The sequence below is a fragment of the Pyxicephalus adspersus genome, chromosome 1 (assembly GCF_032062135.1).
Source record: "Pyxicephalus adspersus chromosome 1, UCB_Pads_2.0, whole genome shotgun sequence".
In the NCBI taxonomy this organism is placed as follows: domain Eukaryota; kingdom Metazoa; phylum Chordata; class Amphibia; order Anura; family Pyxicephalidae; genus Pyxicephalus; species Pyxicephalus adspersus.
In genome coordinates, this window is record NC_092858.1 from 113,219,873 (window position 1) to 113,235,093 (window position 15,221).

The 15,221-nt window shown below is 35.8% G+C and overlaps 1 protein-coding gene across 1 annotated transcript; it reads right to left on the reverse strand.

The window, feature by feature from the left end:
- Positions 1 to 4,161: 4,161 nt before the first annotated feature.
- Positions 4,162 to 14,945, reverse strand: LOC140339460 (acidic mammalian chitinase-like). Its single transcript, XM_072424188.1, has 11 exons — positions 14,860 to 14,945; positions 14,743 to 14,772; positions 12,985 to 13,186; positions 12,731 to 12,787; positions 12,468 to 12,639; positions 11,086 to 11,210; positions 7,230 to 7,353; positions 6,961 to 7,146; positions 6,457 to 6,573; positions 5,585 to 5,726; positions 4,162 to 4,493 (listed from the first exon to the last, which is right to left on the reverse strand). Exons 1-11 carry the CDS (start codon positions 14,879 to 14,881, stop codon positions 4,231 to 4,233), a joined length of 1,440 nt encoding a protein of 479 aa, XP_072280289.1. The 5' UTR covers positions 14,882 to 14,945; the 3' UTR covers positions 4,162 to 4,230.
- Positions 14,946 to 15,221: the final 276 nt, after the last annotated feature.

Below are 15,221 nucleotides of genomic sequence, written 5' to 3' on the forward strand. Positions count from 1 at the left end.
ATAATAATTATATATATATATTATATAAAGATTTTGTTTTGGACTCAATATAGCTATTTTGTATTGAATCCAATACAAAATTATTTGAATTTCCCACTGCGCCTTCCACCCGCACCAACGCATGCACCAATGTCACCGGAGAACGTCTCTGCATTTGCTGGCTGAAGATCGAAGAAAGAAGACGTGTTCAGAGGACCTGCAGAGATGAGAAGGATGCCGGGGGATGCCAAAGGAAGAAGGTAAGTGGGTTTTTTAATGTTTTTAGGGACCCTGAGTGTGACTCGGGATTACCGCTTTTTGCATGGAAAATCCATCCCAAGTCACACTTGGGAATACTGCTAGGGGGGTTAATATTAAGAAATGTAACGTTTTACACATGGGGACAACATGCATGCTTCATACAGTCTGAAGCGGGAATACATTTGGAGGACTCAAAAAATGGAGAAAAATCTGGTTGTTTTGGTTGAGCATAGACTTAATGATAGTATGCAATGCCCAGATTAAATTTTTTCAAGCAAGTAAAATACTTTCTTGATCTAAGAAGTTTACACTGCAGAGGTTGAGACATAATCCTGCCTCTGTACAAAGTATTAGTCAAACGTCATCTGGAAAATGCAATCCAGTTTTGGGCATCAGTTCACAAAAAGGATACAGGCAGTCCCCGAGTTACATTCAAGATAGAAACTGTTGGTTTTTTGTTTGTTCTTAAGTTGAATTTGTAGTTTAGTCGGAACAAGTACATTAGTTTAATAAATGCAATTAGGACATATGTATGTCTCAACATATTATTAGGCAGCGTGGTGTCAGTTACTGTAAAACATTCCCGCTGTGAGTTAATCACAAAGCAAAAAAACAAAGAAAACTTTATGGAGCCTAGACATTCATTAACCCCTCTAGTGTTCTAATTCTGTCCATTTTTCCACGCAAAAAGCGTTACTTTTTTTGCATTGAAATTTATTTTACATTGCAGGCCTATAATTCTTAGGCATAACTGTAAATAAAAAAACACAAAAATCTGTAAAAATAAAAAAAAATATATTGAAACATGTAATTTAACTCTTCAGTAACATGTATAATATATATATTATATATATATATTATAATTATATATATATTATATTAAGATTTCTTCTGCAAGTCATGCGAACCACCCCTCCCCCCATCAAGCCTCTGTCCTGCACATGAATGAGCAGGGAAGCCCTGTTCGTATCTGTATGTCGGATGTCCTTAACTCGGGGTCTACCTGTATTTTAGAACTAGGGCGTGCGGAAAAAGGCCACTAAACTAATGAAAGGAATGCAGAAGTTCAGATATAAGGAGAAATTAACTGAATCTGAACTTATGGTCCTTAAAAAGACCTTGTTTCAAAATGATTTACTTTAAGGTTATTGCAAACGACAAGGGGCACTCCAGACTTTGTGTCACTGGACAAAAAGAAGTTTAATCTGGGCATATGGAAGGGATTCCACACAGCTGTGGTCTGTTGTGGAATAAACTCTCTCAGGAAGTGATTTTAGCATGTTCAATATAATATTTTAGGAAAAAGTTGGATGTATTCCCAGATTACCAAAATATAACTGGATATTACATTTTAAAAAGACTAACAACAGAGACTGTAATATCTGGTTGCCTTAAGTAATCAAGAAGGTTTTTTTTGCCTTCCTCTGTATCAGCTGTGTGTATAGGTCTCTATCCAGAATATGAAGGTTTTCTAGTATGTTGATTTCCCTTGTAGTTTATCTCAATGGACTTGTATCTCCTTCCAACCTCACTTTGGAATTATGTAAATATTTTAATGACAATAGCCTGGGTATAAATGCATTTTAAGTCCAATCTACTATCCTCATTGCCTCCCTTTAGCAATACAAGCTCCCTGTTAAGCGCTTTCATGTTTTCCCAGGGTTCTTTTATATTTGCATCTTTAGCCATCTTGATTCGTAGACACAAAACGATGTCCCAGTACCTAGGCATGCTAGGAATGTACATTAAGCTGCAATCATAGTTGGCTGTAACCTACGTACCACAATGTAGCAGTATCAGCACACTGAAGAGCTTATCCCTTATCCCTATGCTCCATCTGTTCTATGCTCATTTCAACATGTTTTTTATCATTATATGTGTATAGTATCTTTCACTGTATCAATGTTGCTGTATGGGAGTTTAAAAGGAGACAATATTGTGTAGGCAGAGTTAGCTGTTGTACTGTGCATGAAGTGACAGTGAATTTTTGTGTAGTGAAATGCGTATTCTTGAGAACTCCTCCCTATATATTTACAACTCCTGGAATAAAATATGGAATTACTCTTGGAGGATGTTCAGCCCTTTTACTTTGTTGCAGAAAAAAAATAACAGATATGACACAGATATGATATTAACAGTTGAACATCCTGGCATTGTAAAATATGCCTCCAAAAAATAAATTATATTGTTGGAATTTAACAGTACATGTATTGATCAGGGACAACCTTTGGAAATAGAGCTCTTTAATGGACCCCTTTCCTCATTTTTACTGATTGGCAAGATGCTGCTGATGTTTCCTCGTATATCTATGCGATAAATTATAGTGGGACGTGGCAGTGTTTGAGGTACAGATGGAGTGGATGGCGTAAATAGAGCTAGCAGTTTTTGAAAGTGTACTTGCTGTTTAGCTCCTGAACAGCTGTTGTGTTTTTGCTGTTTTTTTTGGGGGGGGGGTTTCATATTTTTTAATTTTTGAAAATTTTTGGGGGGTTTAGTGTTTCTGGGTTTATTTGTTGGAAGGGAAGGTATATTTTATTTTCGGTTGTCAGGGGTTTTTTTTGTACTACAGGTTAAGCAGCATATACTAGTTGCTGACACAAGCAAACCTGTCCGTTATTTCCAGGTTGTCACCAGATACCTGGGTAGTAAGTTGTGTATTTTATATATTTATAAGGCCGAGGAGGAATACCAAAAGAAGGGTTAAGGTGTTGGTGCAAGGGGTATAAGGATTTAGGCCTGAAAGGAGGTGCAACTGTGGTAGGTGCTGCAGGACTACTTCTAGAAATGTTTAAACCCTATTGGCCATGGCCAGCTCCAAGCAGCAGTCACAGGCAACAAATAAATGCTGACTACATCAGACACAATCAGACCAGAAAACTGGCTGGACCTTGCACCTGTTGTAGCTACTGGCTTGCCATTTGACCTTTAGTGCATCAGATGGTTGGAGAGGTATATCCATCAGTTTCCGGAGTGTAGATCAACAAACTTTCATTAAAACAAACCTACATTGGATAACTAATAACTGCAACATCTCCAATGTACAGTGTAGAAATAATTATCCCTTCATGCTGCAATGCCAGATATCTAGAGTCAGCTGTGGTCTTTTGTTTAGACAAGTATGGTGTTTTCAAACTTTTTTGGTCATGCTCTGTTAGGTCCTCGGAAGAAATATTATAAATATCTATCATAATACAGGTTGGGAATCGAAAATCTGGCCACTGATAATCCGGTTCCTTCAGTTTTCTGGCATGAATTTCAGAGCGCATTTTCAATACAGGTACTGTTTAGCCACCTATGTTTTGATGGCGCTGTTCTTCAGAAACAGCTGTTAGGTCTTGCTTGCTACACTAAATACACGTCCCTGCTGCCTGCTCCCTGGAACTGTGCCAGATGTCCACGAATGTGATAAGAGGAAGCTGGCCTGTGTGTAGAGGTGAGTATAACCTTCAAAAATCCAGAATTTTCGAAAACCCGGCACTCCTTAGGTCCGGAGTAAATGTTTATCAGTTTAAAAAAGCATTGAAAAAGATTGACATACCAAATGAAATCTATTACTATAAGAAAAATAATCTACAAGGAGCTTAGATTTAAAATGATTATGAATTCATCTATCCAAAAAACTCCAATATTTCATTGCAGGATCTGCAAGTCAGTCTTTTACCAGCTGGTGGTAATGTGCATGCATATACAATCTGAAAAAGATTGCACTGGTTTACTTGCATGGGTGGTATGGCAGTAAAACCTTTTGCTGTCCAAAATTACATAATAGCAAAGCTACAGTTTGCTATTGAACATAAAGGTGAAAACTTGGAACAATGTGCTGTTTGGGGCAAACCAAAGACTACATTTTTAACTAAAATGTGAAGATCTAATGTTTGATATGTGTATATGTATACAATAAATAATTACAGTCACACAGGATTGTGATGTTATATTTATTACCTTACCACTTGGAATTGGCTTAACATTTTCATGTTTAAATTATGGTTTTTATGCCCAGTTACAGCAAGAGCAGCTGGTGTCAAACACTAAACCTGTCTGGCAAGATTGCTGGTATGTATTTCCATTCAGACAGTTAAAGAAGCCACTTTTACTATTTGGGTTTGGATAAAGACCATTTGATTTGCCGACACAGAAACTGCTGCTGCCTCCACTGCTGCCTCCACTGCTGCTGCCTCCACTGCTTCCGCCACCACTGTTCACAGCTGCTGTTGAGGATGCTGGTGCAGCAGTTATAGTTGGTGTCTGGCAATCTGATTTGGAGATAATAAAAAAATTATTTACTTAATATTAGTATATAGCAACAATTAGGATATAAATAACAATAAAAACTTAGATTCTTCCATAAAATCTGTAATACAATGACTTACTAAATATTAGTTAAATATTGACCTAAATATTAGAAAAATTAATTTTACATCAGACAAAGGGAAAGACTCACTAAAGAAGTTTAGGCTGTTCACTTAGCATTTTAATTATTTCCCTCCAAAGGATAGTTTGCTTAGCTTATTAAATGTGGTGCAAAATGTGCTGCACAAAGAACTTCCAACAATATGCAAGGTAATAAAAAAAATCATCAGTTGCACACTATTGAATGGCTAAAGTAAGCAAAAAGCTTCACTAAGTGAATTATCTCATGCAGAGTGAGAATTAACTTTGAAAAGTGAACAGCATAAACTCCTTTAGTAGATAAAACCCAGTATTTGGTTGGTAAACTGGCTGTTATTTGGCTTTCAGATTTCCAAATAGAATATAAGAAGTACAGTAGCATTTTAAAAGGCAAAGCTTGTTCCTGATATAATTCAGATTATATTTTTGGGGCTTTGTTTTTTCCACTTAAAATATGGTATCACTTTGAAAGGAAAACTTAAATGTATTCACATCATGCAATAATAAAGTCTACAGTCTTCAAATTGAAAATCCTGTAAACCTAGTGAATACATTTCATTTGTACTGAACACCTTTTCTTCGGTGTTTCTGGTCAGCACCCCTAATTCTAGTTCTAGTTCTAGTTCTAGTACTTATCTTGTCCTGCACTAGCTCATCTTTCCTTGAACTCCCCCATGTGCCATCAACATTTTGCCAAGTCTACAGGACTTTTTACAAACCATCCATTTTTGTAATTGATTATACCAGAATGATAGTTCATCTCTTTTGGACAACAAAATGTCTTCCATCGCTACACTATATTGTCTACAATAATACAGCTCCTTCTTCTTTTTGAGGAGTTCCTATTCCTACGGATTTATTGTTTTTTGGATGCTAAAATGGAATGATTGTCCTGACTGACAAAAAAAATAACACCAGATCAGACCAAAATGTACAGACAATATAAAACACTCACTTGGGAAAGATATCCCCAGAGTGGATTTTAGTGTGTTCATCAGAGGGTATTTCCCTTGGCCGCAGAAATTGCCACTGAAGTCATCCAGGGGAAGGGCCCATACCATGGCACCTCCAAAGTTGTTTTTCATTAGCCACTCTGCCTGTATGAGAAGAAAACCAAAAAGCAACTTTATTTTGATTTCATTTTACCAATGATTTTAAGTGATCAATAATGAACACTAAAATAAATGAGAATATTAACTAAATCAAAAAGAACCATATATAAAGTTTTCAAATGAACACAGTATGTACCATTGGACTCATGCTCCAAAAGCTCCAGTGCCAACCATTTAATATGAAATACAAATATATACATATATGCACACCATAACAAAAAATATACTCAAATAAATGTCAAATTAGATATTATTTTATTTTTTTTGTTTTTGATTCTATTTTCTACATTTACCAAAAACTACTAACTGCAGGTATTACCATGTATACTGATTGTGAGATAACGCTACATAATAACACAAGACTTTTGTTGCCCAAGACAATTCTTTATGAAAATGAAATGAAAATCTAGCGTGTCAACCTCTCTTTCGATATTATTTACTGGTTTGTAGTGCTGGATTACTAAGCAACCGACAGCTACAGTTTTCTTAAACTCTTCAAAGAAAAACCAGGTTGACAAGCACAGTTTCTACAATGCAATTTCTTATATCACAAGAAATAATCATTACCATCATTTTGAACAAGGATTGAGCCTTTAAATGTTTTTTTTTAATACATGAAGCAAAGATTTCCTTTGAATTTGATGGTTCTACATCATCATATACAACTTTTTGTACCCTGGAATTAACTCTAATTAACTAATATACTTATTGTTACCTTGATCTTGAAACTCTTTGGGTTGTCATATCCAATCCATTCACTTCCTTTGTAGGCATAAGGAACTTCTTGTGGACTGTTCCAAACCTCTGTAGCTCCTTTCAAAAATCCACAGATCTGTGTGAAAATAGAAATGAAAAGCTTTACCATATGTCCTTTGTAAATAGTGGTGTCTAAAAAAATATGAAGATTTACTTTTTGAAAAGTGGCAAACTAATGAGATACATCTGTGACTTGGCTTGTAAGGGCTGTACAACCTCCCTTGTTCTCTGAGCTAGCATTTCTGCCCCTTTTCACACTATAAACCCACCTGAACCCTGAAGTATTCATGTTTGTGCTTTTCTCTGCTATAGGCATTTCTAAACACAAATGTGCAACTGGCAGGAATAAATGTGTGCCCATGAAGACTTTGACAGTGTCAGTTTTTGACATCTTCAGTAAGTCACAATCATGCCACGAAAAATACAATGCAATGTTCATTACCCTTGTTTACAATGAGTATACCTCAAAGTAAGCCATAAATCCAGCCTCCTGTGTGTATTGAGCAGCTGGACCTCCACCAGAAGTTGGGGCACCAAGGCCATTGTCAGAAGGATTTGTGAGTGTGAAGGTTCGTCCATAGGCCGGGAACCCCACCATGAGCTTCTCTGGTGCAGCTCCATTATTCTTCCAGTAATTCATAGCATAATCCTAAATATGGAAAAATAAAAATACATCTGTTGAGGGAAAAGTATAAAATGTTTAGTATGATAAGGATTGTCAATGAAACTTACCACATTGAAGTAGATATAACCACCTTGATCTGCTGGGCCCTGGAAAAGGGGGCTGTCCTCTCCTGTGAATCCTTCCCATGAACCACGCAGATCATATGTCATTACATTGATGAGGTCCAAGTATCTATATATGCAATAGAGTTTATTTTTGTAAAGCCATTTATGCTTTTCTAACATGAATTATGCAGTATTTTATGACTCTAACTTGAATAGGTTATACTCTGCTGTACCTATTTGTTTATTCAGAACTACTAAATAAAAACACATTTTTTATATACCAGATGATATAACATATTTTTAATATTTTGTATATAACAGAAGCAGTTTGTGGTGTATCAGTTGAAAGCTGTAGTAGCATATGGAGTTTACCACAGAGATAAGATAAGGTGTAAAGAAAATGCAGTGAAGGGAGTTTTTCTGCAGATAAAGTTAAAAAGTCTGTACTGACATGTCAAACAATGTCACAACCAAGTTGGTTTAAATAGATAAAAAGGATAAAAGGATAAAAAAAACAGATAAAGTAAGAGGATATTATAGGATTAATATGACAGATAAGAAGTTACTTTAGAAAGAATTTTTCTTTCTAAATTACAATAACACTTTTTGCATTTGTAAATTACACAAATGAAATACAATCCATGAAAAATGTCCTCAAGTTATAAATTATGTTAGCCATACTAATCAGTGAAACAAACTACATGGTAAATAGGATTATTTACAAAAAAAAAATGTCCTTTAGTTTAAGGACTTAAAAATGCAGGTTACAGGGTTTTAAAGGTTGTTTTTTTTCGGGGTTCATTATCTATATAAACCCGATTTGCTTAACACTTGATCTTTTTAGGAAACACCTAATTAGTTCAGTTGTACACATTTGTATTCAGTACATTTATACAATACTGTTACACCGTATTATCTTATTGCACTAATACTGAATACTGTTATCATAATACAGCATATGTCTTAACATTATAATACATTTTTAGAAAATAATCATAAATGGCAGGTTAAAGAAGACAAATAAAATACAACATACAGTACTTTTTTCATAAAATAAATAGGTCACAGGTCACAATCTGAATTAATGCTAGAATTTTAACACACCCTGGGATACCAGCTAGGGCAAAATTACATAATTAAAAGCATCAATGGAAAATCCTAATGAAGAAGGAGTTTCTATACTGTAAACCCAAATAGAGAAATAGTAAATATATACATTTTCCAGGCATATTACACACTGGGATAGACTAGCTGCAAGTGTAGGGGACAAGATGGTACCCAATATGTAACCACTGCACTGCTATTATACATATAAGAATACAGGGTGCACACAAGACCAAGGGGGTTTAGCAAGGTTGTTGAGACTTATATCCTGTGTCAGGGCTAGCTAGTAACTTCACTGGTGTTAATGTTCATATAAATTATGGTATATCAGGATAGGCTAGGATAAGATTTTACAATTAAAAAAATTAAGACTGAATTTCCTAAAGGAGACACTTGTACCAAATGTACCAAAGTACATTTCAAGTGTTTGTGCCTCACTGCACAAATCATTAGTACATCATTAGCTTGAAAGGCCTGCATTGTAGTTTATTTATGAATTTGACCATCATTTGTGGGGTTGAATAACACACAATTATTTTTATTAGGGTGTGCTATAGGCCCTCCAGTGCTAGGGAAGAAATAGAAAATCAACTACTAGCACAGATAGAAAAAGAAGCAAAAAGTGGAAGTGTTTTAATCATAGGAGATTTCAACTACCCTGACATTGACTGGAGTAATGGCACACACAGGAAGATAAAACAGAAAAGATAAAAACATTTATTTTTAAGAGAGCAAATTTTCCATTATTAAGGGCAGCTCTCTGTGACTTGAACTGGGAGACAATATCGTCCTCAAAGAACACAGAACAGAAATGGGAATGTTTCAAGTCTGTTCTACAAAAGCAAACTGAAAAATATATTCCAATGGGTAATAAGTTTAAGAGGCTAAAATTAAAACCTGTGGCTCACAGCTGATGTTAAAAAAGCCATAAGGAGCAAGAAAAGGGCATTCCAAAAATAAAAAAATAAAGGATCACTTTCATCATTTGAAACCTATAAAGATTATAACAAAAGATGTAATAAGGAGATAAAATGTGCAAAATTTCAAAATGAAAGACAGATTGGAAAGGAAAGTAAGGCAAACCCCAAAACATGTTTCAAATATATTAACAGCAAAAAGATCAGATCTGAGCATGTAGGCCCCTTAAAGGATGTCGCTGGGTTGGTAACTGGGGATAAATACAAGGCAGATTTACTAAACAGTTTTTTTTAGCTCTGTGTACACAAAGGAAAATGGCGGAGCTCAAGTCCAAATTCATAACAGCAATGTCACAGCCTTAAACTGTATCAGAATGGCTCAAAATTGATATGACTGAGAAAAATTGAGGAAAAATTAGGGTTGACAAAGCACCAAGACCTGATGGATTACATCCACGTGTCCTCAAAGAGCTGGGCCTAGTTATTTGAAAGCCATTGATTCTAATTTTTAGAGACTCTTTAGTCACTGGCAAGGTACTGATGGATTGTCGTAAGGCCAATGTGGTTTCTGTCTTCAAAAATGGAGCAAAGTCATTACCAGGTAACTATAGACCCTTTAGTTTATCGTCCATAATTGGAAAGGTTCTGCTAGAAAATAATAATATAAGTGATAGTCAGCATGGCTTCAAGAAAGACAGAAGTTGTCAAACAAATTTACACTCTTTTTATGAGGAAGTAAGTAAACAGGTAGACAGTGGAATAGCAGTTCATATAGTGTACATGGACTTTGCTAAAGCATTTGACACTGTACCCCACAGACAGCTAATATGCAAGTTAGGGTCAAAAGGTTTAGAAAAGTCAATCTGTAAATGGATAGAGAACATCTTAAAGATCACATCCAGATAGTTGTAATTATTGATTCATACTCTGAATGGTCTAAGGTTATTAGTGGTGTACCCCAGGGTTCAGTGTTGGGACCTTTACTGTTCTTCTTTATAAATGATATAGAGTTTGTGAATAAAAAGATCATTTCTGTGTTTGCAGATGACACTAAACTATGTAATGGAATTAAGTCCATACAGCATGTCTATAATCTACAAGCAGACCTGAATGTACTGTTTGATTGGGCAACCAAGTGGCAAATGACATTTAATATAGATAAATGTAAAATTATGCACTTGGGCGCTAACAACATGCATGCTTCATACTGTCTAGGGGGAATACATTTGGGGAAGTCAGAAATGGAAAAGGATCTGGGGGTTCTAGTAGATCATAGACTTAATACCAGCAGGCAATGCCAAGCTGCAATATCTATAGCTAGCAAAGTACTTTCTTGTATTACAAGAGGAATAGACAGCAGAGATGGAGACATATTATGCAGTCCAGTTTTGGGCACCAGTTCACAAAAAGGGCATTGTTGAATTGGAGAGAGTGCAGGGAAGGGAAACTAAACTAGTTAAAGGAATGGAAAAGCTTAGCTATGAGGAGAAATTAGCTGAACTGAATCTATTCTGCCTTAAGAAGAGACGTATAAGGGAGGATATGATCACCCCGTATAAATATATAAATGGTCCATATGGAGAACTCTCTTCCCCATTATTCACTTTGAGATCATTACAAAGAACAAGAGGGCACTCTTTGTCTCTGGAGGAAAAGAAGTTTAAGCTCCGGATAAGGAATGGATTCTTCACTGTAAGGTCTGTGAAAATGTGGAATCGACTCCCTCGGGAAGTAGTTTCAGCAACTACTATAGATTGCTTTAAGAGAAAGCTGGATGTTTTTCTAGAAGCACAGAATATAACTGGGTATTAAGGCTTTCATCATCTAAGAGCACTTACTGAGATAACTGTGGAATCTGGTATCCATTTTCGATTGTGGATTTGCCAGCAGATACAGCTGCAGACATGAGTAAACGAGGTCTGTTGGTCTCACTTGCTTCCTGAACAAATGCAGCATGCATTTCCTATATTAAAGAAGACATATTTGTTTTAAAAAAAGCATTTACAGTACCTGTGTAACAAAAAATAAATATGGAACAAATATTGAACACTTGACTACTTAAAGTACACATATCCTAAAGATTCCTTGAGGCCATCATTGCTCATCTCTTTTCTTTTAAAAAGCAATTTGCCCAGCTGTTATACTGATGTAATAGTTTTAGCAATCCACTGACCATGAAGAAATGTGCACATCAGAAGTTACTTAGTGCAGTGCCAGGCATTTTTAGAAGGAGGTCAGCACCACCTGGCTCTGTATCAATCACAGTACAGTTTTCCTGTCATCTGTTATTTATTTGTTACTTATGTTGATGTTTCATAACAGTATGTCTAATAAAGTGTGATCTTTTCTTTTCCTATAAGTCACACATAGCCAAGACATCAGAGGTAGATAGCTGATGGGACACTGAAACATCCTAAACACATATTTATTTACAGAATTAAACCATTTGTGTTTGAGCCATAGTTTAGCATAATATGGTAGCATCTGGTGGTGATTTGAAGGTAGGTCTGCAAGATTTTCTCAAAGATTGTTGTATAGGTAATATGCCTGTTTTTTTTTTTGTTTTTTTGTTTTTTCTTTTACCAGCATAAAATATTTTCACATGTCAGTGCCCAGAAGCTGAAGACCAAGTCACCAGCCCTCCAAAGTACAGGATTCTTTCTTTATTTTGAAAGCAGTGTCACAACATGTTTTAAAGCCAAAGTTTTGGGGCCATGCAGAATTGCTTCCTTAAAGCAACATGGTCCTACATGTTGTGACACTGCTTTCACAATAAAGCAAGAATCCTATGGAGTGTTGGTGACTTTGTCTTCTTTTTTATGCATTTTACACAGTGGCCGTGGTTGTCACTTCAAGCACCCTTCCTCCTTTAAATGGTCTATTTGCTGTAAGGAGTGCATTCCTATCACAGACAGTGCCCGGAAGCTGACATCAGGTGACTACTTTTAGCTGTATTTAATATTTTTATCCTCTTTTATTATATATTGAGGAGAAGTTAAAAACAATAGTTTTTATGAAGGTTTCTTGTGTTCAAATTTAGCATGTGTTGTCCTTGTTACTTTTATTTTTGAATATTTTAAAACACAGCACAATGGCAAATAAAACATGTAAAAAAAAACATGTAGCATGAGCTACTTTTTACAAAAATAAACACAAACATGAAAACGTGCCATGTGAGGCCTGAATATGCCCCCATAACTGTTCAAGTAATGTTTGTTACCTGTAGTAGGACAGAGAAAAGCTGTTGGGTTTCAGGGGGACTTCCTCTGTCTGAATCTCCAGGATACTCCCAGTCAATATCCAGGCCATCAAAACCATACTTTCTCAGAAAACTAATTACAGATGAGATAAAAGTCTGACGGTTCGCAGAACTGGAAACCATGGTGTTGAACCTGGATTAAAGTCAATATGTTGGATTTTTTTGTAAGTGACCTTGTTAGGTTTAGTTTGCTAATGTAAATACTACAAAATGTATGTTATTACCCAGAGGTTCCATAGTTCCAGCCTCCAACAGACAGAAGTGTTTTCAATTCACTGTTGCTGTAAGCAAAACAGCAAGGACATTTTTTCTTAGCTAATAATCAATAAAATAATCAGTAATAGTAATCCTTAATAAAAGAAAAAAATCTGCAACTCAAACCAAACTACAAATTAACTGTTCACTATCTTCCATTTATGTGGGTGCTGAGTTAATTTTATATCATTTTTAACAAATTCCACAGCGTAGGCATACATACTATTTTTTCAAGCTGTTGAAAGAAGCGTAGAGGGTTGGATCATTCCATTCAAATGTTTGAATTTGGTTATTGGTCATGGTGGCAAAGGCATAGATCAAGTGTGTACACATGCAGGGGTCCACATTGTCAGGCATGTACTTTGCAGCTCCAGGGTAGTACTGAGCCCAGTTGGTAAAGTAACATACCAACTTAAAAGAAGACCCTGAATAAATAAAGACAAAATTATAGTCAATGCAATTACTACTACCAAAAGGCTTTAAGATGAAAATTATTACTCTAGGAACAATGTTTAGCTCAAAAGAATAGTCACGTATCTGTATAAGCACGACCCTGTAAAATAGAGCTTTCACTGAAACACAGCCTTACCTTCATGTTACTGTACACCAAGGGTAGCAACAAAAGGATTCTTACATATACAACCATTATTAGTTACACATTATTAACTAGTAGCAGTTTATCTTTAAGTTTATTGATTATAGTAAACCAAAGCAAATTTGTTTAAACTACCATAATTTACTGTTTTATTTACTAATACAATGTATTGTATTATTATATAAACCAACATCTAGAAAACAGTACATAAACTAGTAAAGGAAAAACGGGAAATATTTAAAAATAGAAAGGAAGGAGGTAAATAGTGTTCCCAGGGCATTTATAGTACGGAAAAGCTCCTATTTTTTTTATTGACCCTTAACTGATCATGAAGCCAGTAGCTAATTTTTGCCCTTGTGCAATATGAGTGCAGATGAGGAGGTGCACCAGTTTGTTGAGCTCCAGGATTCTGATGACGTTGAGCCATTGATGTCCAATTTTCTCTAAGTGGGCTACACACCAGGGTTCTCAAGCATCCTCCCATAGTAACCCCTGCGTTCTTAGGTTATATAACAAGTACAGCCACAATGATGGTCTTTTTCTCCATAGCAGTGCAGCCAATATGTCCCTGTAACGCTGTAGCCTCCTATTCATACCAATTGTGACCATCATAAGACATTTTCCCCTCTTGTAACAAGTGCAGGCAGCACCATCGCATGACCCTCCCATTCCCCTTTCCCCAGTTGTTAAGCAATTACAAGCACAATCACTAAAATTTGTGACAAACCATATCTTTGGGTCTGCAAATTTTCCCTTAACAATGGGACTTGAGTTTAGGACTATAGGTTGAAGACTTGGCAAGGCCAACAAAACCAGATAGGCCAGTAACCTAGTGTGTGTATGACCTGCCTGTGCATTACACAGATATTGGCATGGTTTATGATCCATGGCATTTTGTGGTAAAATTGCTACTATGAATCATATGTTTTATCTCAGCAAGGTATCTGCATGCAAAATAACATTCAAAGCCTGTATCTTGATGTGTCCGGCTATGTGTTTATAGAAGCTGAATTCATTTCCACTCATCATACTCTCCCAATAGGCTTCCTTTCAAAGGAATTATTTAAAGTCAACAGGAAGGCATGACTGACCACTGCATAAACAACAATAAAATATGCACTAAGCATTTCAGTTCAGTGCATTAGTGTGACTCCATAAGAAGTTGATTGGAAGGTATCTAAAGTGACTGCACGTGGAAAGTAAAAAAAAAATATCATTCCTGGGAAAAAGGCACCAACTATATTTATTCAACACAGCAGTTAGTGTAAGTAGTTGTCTACCTACATCTGTTTGACATAGATATATCAGGATAATGTTGCATAACTTATATTAGCTGCACAATAAAAGCAAAAATGTCAAATTGATGTTAATAATTTATACTCTTACCTAACTGCACATGTAGTAGGAGGGCCAAACCTAAAATAAATTTGAGAAAAAGATGAGTGATATCACATCAAGCAGAGGACTTCAAGGTTATGTAGAAATTATTTTTGAGACTCTTACCCGCTAGCAGCAATTTGTTCATCTTGCTGAAGTAGGTATTTTAAGTGTGAGCTCTCTCTTATATAGGCATCAATCACCTTCACTTTGTCACAAAACGCCTTTTTGCTTTTGTTGACATCAAGATAAAGCAATGAATTGAAATATGTAATTACCGTGTAACAGTGTTTCATGTTTTAGGTCACAGCTTGCTTACTCTAGACTGGATGTGCCCCAATACAAATCACTCATACTGAGATGTCTGATAGTTGGAATTGTGACATTGGCAAAACTTGTAAAGGGAAACTAATCAGATGCTGTGTAACAAACTGCTTATCAGACAGTGTGTGCACTGCTCTATATTTAAATCATATCTATGACTCAGC

Bases quoted from the DNA above. Each gene is read 5' to 3' on its own strand.
- LOC140339460 (XM_072424188.1), bottom strand. From the start codon at position 14,881: ATGAACAAATTGCTGCTAGCGG. The intron at 11,211-12,467 runs GTAACAAACATT...TCTTTAATATAG, and splicing joins TTTTCTCTGTCCTACTACAG to GAAATGCATGCTGCATTTGT. The intron at 7,147-7,229 runs GTAAGTTTCATT...TTCCATATTTAG, and splicing joins GTTATATCTACTTCAATGTG to GATTATGCTATGAATTACTG.